Source organism: Chrysochloris asiatica, unplaced genomic scaffold (genome assembly GCF_000296735.1).
Source record: "Chrysochloris asiatica unplaced genomic scaffold, ChrAsi1.0 scaffold00007, whole genome shotgun sequence".
NCBI classification, from domain to species: Eukaryota; Metazoa; Chordata; class Mammalia; order Afrosoricida; family Chrysochloridae; genus Chrysochloris; species Chrysochloris asiatica.
The window spans coordinates 757687-763588 of record NW_006408525.1 but is presented as its reverse complement, the minus strand read 5'-3'; the positions used below and the strand labels follow the sequence as shown (position 1 = coordinate 763588).

The following is a 5902-nucleotide window of genomic DNA, read 5'->3' as shown; positions in this document are numbered from 1 at the left end:
GCTGACCTTAAGGTTCGCAGCCCGATTCGTAACCACTACGCTACCAGAGATCCTTCCTTTAGGTATATATAAAGCAAAAACAAACCCACTGCCACTGAGTCAATTCTTCTTATAAGGTTTCCAGGACAGTAAATCTATACAGAAGCAGACAGTCTCATCTCCCATGGAGCACCAACCTGAAGGTTAGTTGTTGTTGTTGTCAGGTGCCATCGAATCGGAACCGACTCATAGCAACCCCATGCACAGCAGAACGAAACAATGTCCGATCCTGGGCCAACCTCACTACCGCCGCCACACTTGACGCCATTAATGATGTCACCTGGCTGATCCATCTCGTTGGGGGTCTTCCCTTTTTCTCTGACCCAAGTAGTTTAGTACTTATCTTACAGCAACACCAGGGTTCCTTTATAAAATGACTCATTCTGAATAACTAGGCCAAAAACTTTGGGGGTTATATTTAACACCTCACTATAGCATACCATAAATCTAATCAACAGATTCTGGTCTCCCAACCACCATCACCTCTGACCAAAGTCTCCTGATACTTCAGGACACCCTGCAGTTTATTCTGTAGCCAGAACGATCCATTAAAAAAGTGTACAAGAATATCCCTCTTTTCCCCCTTACCACTCCCCACTAAAAAAAAAGGAGGGAATAGAAGCACAAATACTGTTAAATGATGATGCAGAGACAACTGTAATAATTGCAATGAAAACAGTAAGTGTAAAACCGACGTTCTCCCATTTAAACTACCACTCAATTCACAATAAAAACTTTTTAAAATGCGTACAAGAATGTGGTACATCTTTGTTCAAAGCCTTCATTTCATTTAGAATTAAGGGAAATGGCCTGCAAGCCCTAACACATAAACATAAAGCTGTACAGTGCAGCTCATTCCTTTTCCTTCAAAGTCAGAAGCTGCTCATATAGAACACTGTGAGGAATGGCAATCTGTTTCACCCCATATAATAGGCACTAGCCACACAAGTCTACTGAACACTTAAAATGTGGAGAAAATGAAGAGGAAGTAATTTTTTTTAATTTAAATTTTTACTTAATTTTATCTTAAATGTGATTGTGATAGCCACATGTGATTAGTGGCTGCCACAACCAACACTGATCTAGCACGCAATTACTATTGTTATGTGCCCTCGAGTTGGTTCTGACTAATAGTGACCCTATGCACAACAGAACAAAACACTATCCAGTCTTGCATCATCCTCACAATTGTTACAATTGAACCCACTGTTACCACCACTGTGTCAATCCATCTTACTGGATTGACAAAATGGATTTTCACTGGTCCTCTTAAAGGACTAAGCATGATGTCCTTCTCCAGGGACTGGTCCTTCCTAATTATGTCTGAGTATGAAGGACAAAGTCTCATATGAGAGATGTAGTGTCCACATGTTGTTAAATGTCATCGAGTGCGTTCTGACTCATAGCAACTATATACAAAGTTTCCAAGGAGCAGCTTGTTTGAGCTGCCTACCTTGTGGTTTGAAATCCTGTGCAGATCCTCCAGCACACCAGGAGTCTTGCATGTAACAGGCTCTCAAATATTTTTGAAAAGATATTATACTGCTGTTATAGTACAACAATTGGAGTGAAAAAAATATACATGCTTTTTTTAAATTTTGGAAAGCAAAAGTGGCTTTTAAAGAATAAGGTTATGTCACATGTCTCTAGGGTCCAATTTAACAAAACTTGTGGCAGCACTGGGACTAGCAAAACTAGAATAATGTTGAATGAACCACAAACATAACTCATTAGTTTTATAAATATGAATTACAAAGCTTTTGCTACTTACTATGAAAACCGTCAAAAAACTCAGAAATTAAGTCATATACTCATTCCCAAAGAATAAATTATTGAAGTGCACCTAGCCCCAGAGTACTGGTTTGTCACTGTAGGGTAAGCACTGGCTACTTCTTCAGTGTGGCTCTGTGGGTAAATGCGCCAGACTGCAAAGTCGTTTGAACTGCAAACTCACCAGATGCTCCTCGGAAGCACTATATAGGGTCGCTATGGGTACGAACTGAATTGACAGCACTTAACAACTCCTAAGAAACCCTATACAAGGGTGGCTATGAGTCAGACCAACATCAAGCTACAGATTATACCAAATAAACCCTTCAACTGCAGGGAGTTGTTGCTGAGTACGGTGGAGTCAGCTCCGACTCATAGAGACCCTGCACAGGGTTTCATAGGCTGTAAATCTTTATGGGAGCAAAATGCCTCATCTTTCTCCCGCAGAATCACTGGTAGTTTCGAACCGCCAACTTTGAGGTTTGCAGCTCGATTCGTAACCACTACGCTACCAGAGTTGTTGTTGTTGTTGTTGTTAAGTGCCGTCGAGTCGGTTCCGACCCATAGCGACCCTGTACAGGGTTTCCGAGGGTAATAGCAGCTAATTATGTCATTAATTCTGAGGGAATTAGAACTGGCCAGAGGACCTACAAACTGAAATAATTGATTCTCATTCTCTATCCCAAATACTCACGAGCAAGTCTGATTTCAATCTAATTCTAAGCAATCTAAAACACCACAAAGACGTTATTTTAAAGACACATACTAACATAAACTCTCCCTAAATATAAAGTCAATTTATCTTCATGATGGCTACAAAACAGTTTTTGTTTTTTTTAAGCTGACTGGGACAGCTCATCTGATCTTCCACAATAAACAGAAATTACAGCTGTCAAAGACTAATTCAAGATTATTTCATGTTGCTGTATTATAAAGAAATGTAAACGTAAATATAGAAGGAAAAACTCTTACCTGCATGCAATGAATAGCTAAGCCAGGACCTGTATACAATTTCTTATGACATATATGACATTTAAAATGCTTTGCTTTCTGGTGCTGTATAAGGATCTTCTCATCATCAAAATCTCTATTGCAATACCTGATCAATCCAGTTAAGGTACAAAAATAGAATACCTGACACGGTAATAAAAATATGTCCAAGAAAGAAAAGCGTTAACATTCCAGTGTGAGCTAATGGCTAAGCTCAAGAATGTACTGTCATAGACCCTTAGATTTTGCTATTTACTATATACGAGGATTCAAATTTGCCACGTACTTTGAGCATTTTTTAATTCCTGAAGGCTCCCGGTTTCTTCAACACCCCCAAGTAAAATGTATCTCAGCAATCAGCAATATGTTGTTGACAAACTACTGGGTTTAAAACAGACGTTGTCTAAAATTAACTTTTCTTCAACATCTCAATACATACAAATACAACGTGGAAAAGAAAAGGTTCAGTAACCCCCAAGTTCATTTAAAAATAAGTAATTAGATACACATAAGATGAAAACAACCGGGATGTTAGGCAATTAATTAGCCAATGTTTGGATCTAAGACATTGACAAGAACTGAAAATGGCGCACAATTTCGATATGAGCAACCCATAAACTGTTTCCAAATACATATGAACTGATTTTGTCAAGGGGCTGTACTTCCATCCAGAGATCCTAACCTCACCCCCAGGTTTAACGAAAGTCGTAACCGTTTTTTAAAACCTATTTTTTTCAGTGCAGGAGACCAACGCGTCCGGGAAAAAAGTTTTGAAAAGGATGCTCCATTTTTACAAGGGTTACCCTGGCCAATCAACTAGCCCCCACAGGTGGGTGTGAACCGCAAGGTCGGCGGTTCAAGCCTCACCAGCCGCTCCTGGTAAGCCTAGTGCAGGGAACCGCTGGCTGTCCGCCCAGGAGGACACGGCTCCCGCTGCCGCTCCCACTCCGCTTCGGATCCCGCTCCGGCCCAGACCCGGAAGCTTGCGCTCTCCCCACCCCCGCAGAGAAAAAACAGGGAAGGCCAACCTCAGCCTTTACCAAAGCCACCAACACTACAAAAACCAGGGGCGAATGCATGGCCGGGACTCCGGAAGCTCTTCCCCACTTCTTCAAGGAGTCAGCGCATTTTAAATCGCAGAAGGTCGCTCCGTTAAACCGTCACCAAAACAACCGAGGAAGGCACTTTCGTTGGTGAAGGGAGCCGCGGTACCGCTCACCTCAAATCCAAATCCTTCCGAGGAAACGGAGTTCCAAGAACAACAGCTGCCAGTACTTGTAACCCTAGAAACTCCCTTTTCAAAGCCTCTCCCAACCCGAACTCAACCGCGAAAGCCACCCGCCCCGAGGCCCAGATACCAGACACTCCCCGCCACAGGCCTAAACCCAGGCCTCCCTATCACCAACAACCGGCACCCCCACTCGGCTTCGACTTCCAACCGACAAAGGATACCAGCACCACGGCTTCAGCTGCTTCTTCTTCTTGCGACCCATAACTGCGTTCTATTGACAAAGTAAAAGGGAGGAGAAAACAAGCAAGAAAAATGAGACGAAAATCGCTCACTTTTCTGACCCAACGGCTACCACCGCGTCCCACAGGAAACAGGCACAAAATGGCCGACGGCCTCGTTCGCTGCTCAGCTTCCCGTCAGGCCCCGCGATTGGAGGCGGTGCCAGGCGATTCGTGTCACGTGATCCCAGCCTCCGCCCTGAGTAGGTGGAGACCTACGTCCGCCTAGAGGCAGCCGCCATCTTGTCTATTTAAACCGGCTCCAGTGCCTGCCTGCAGATCCCTCTAGAATTGATCGATTGGGCGAGGCACACTAGAAACACTGTATTTTTATAAAGGTTACCTGCGTAATTAAGATCTAACTAAAAATAAAGGATAATTGATACTGTATCAAATTGTTTATTTTGTTTTGTTACTGTTGCTGCCAACTAACTTGCTAAATTCTTGTTAGGTGCACAAAGAAGAGCCTTGAAACTCACGGACTAGTGGCAAACGAATAAGCAGAAAGCACCGTGTAGGCCCATGATAGGAAAACAGGTTGCTCGGAAACCTCAGTGGAATCCCAAAACAGCCAGCCTCCAGCGATCATTAGGGTAACAACCTGAAGGATTGCTAGGAGTTAGGTAGGTGAAGGAGATGGTATGCCACTAGAGACTGGGCTCCTGAAAAAATCAGGAGTAAGGCTGGACTGTAGGATAAGCGCTCACCTGCAATGTCAGTTTGAACCACAAGGTCAGCGGTTCAAATCCACCAGCTGCTCCTCTGAAACCCTATACAGGGTCTCTATGATTCGGAATCTACTCGACTCCAAAGCAACTTAACAACATCAAACCTCAAGGTCAGCAGTTCAAATCCAGCAGCTACTCTGAAGGAGAAAGATGAAGCTTTATCCTCCTAAAAAGAAACAGTATACAGTATCGCTATGAGTTGGAACCGACTTGACAGCACACAGCCAGCCCCCAAGCCTTGGAAGCCTGGCGAAGAAGAGTTCTGAAGGGCCTAGAAGAAATGTAAGGAGCTGAACTTCATCTTAAAAAGTAAGCACTGGGAAATTTAAAGATGTTTAACCTGACACTAATGGGCGAGAATCACTCATTTGGGGAATTTAAAAAGAGTACACTTATTCCTCAACTAAGGAGCTCTGGTAGCGTACTGGTTCTGAATCGGGCTGCGAACCTCAGGGTCAGCAGTTCGAAACTACCAGCTGTTCCGTGGGAGAAAGATGAGGCTTTCTGCTCCCGTAAAGATTTACAGCCTCGGAAACCCTGTACAGGGTCGCTATGAGTTGGAACCGACTCCACGGCACATAACAACAATTCCTCAAGTATCAACATGTTTAGATTCCAAAGAACAGGTTGTTATGCGAATATGGAGAATGATCACATCAGATCACAAAATAGGGTACAGCTAAATCTTACGTAACTGCTAACTCACTGAGAATCACGGCTAGCACAGAACCGTCACAGCCATGGTTACTCTTGCCTCACACCTCAGCGTTCCTTACTCTGTGTATTCCTTCCATTTTTCTCTTGATGCTTTCTGCATCATTCAATAATTTGCCTAGAGAATCTTTCATTAACGAAAGTCAAAGCTT

At 43.3% G+C, this 5902-nt stretch overlaps 1 protein-coding gene across 4 annotated transcripts in view; it reads right to left on the bottom strand.

Annotated features, from left to right (window-relative positions):
* ZNF207 (zinc finger protein 207) overlaps window positions 1-4437 on the bottom strand; it is a 17911-nt gene extending 13474 nt beyond the window's left edge. For 3 of the 4 annotated variants that reach the window (XM_006832306.1, XM_006832308.1, XM_006832307.1), the window contains exons 1-2: window positions 4252-4437; window positions 2782-2908 (exon numbers count right to left, since the gene is read on the bottom strand). In XM_006832306.1, the coding sequence (XP_006832369.1) occupies window positions 2782-2908; window positions 4252-4292 (168 nt within the window). In that variant the 5' untranslated portion in view covers window positions 4293-4437. The remainder of the gene's footprint in view (window positions 1-2781; window positions 2909-4251) is intronic. The other variant, XM_006832309.1, reaches the window with a different exon arrangement.
* Window positions 4438-5902: the final 1465 nt, after the last annotated feature.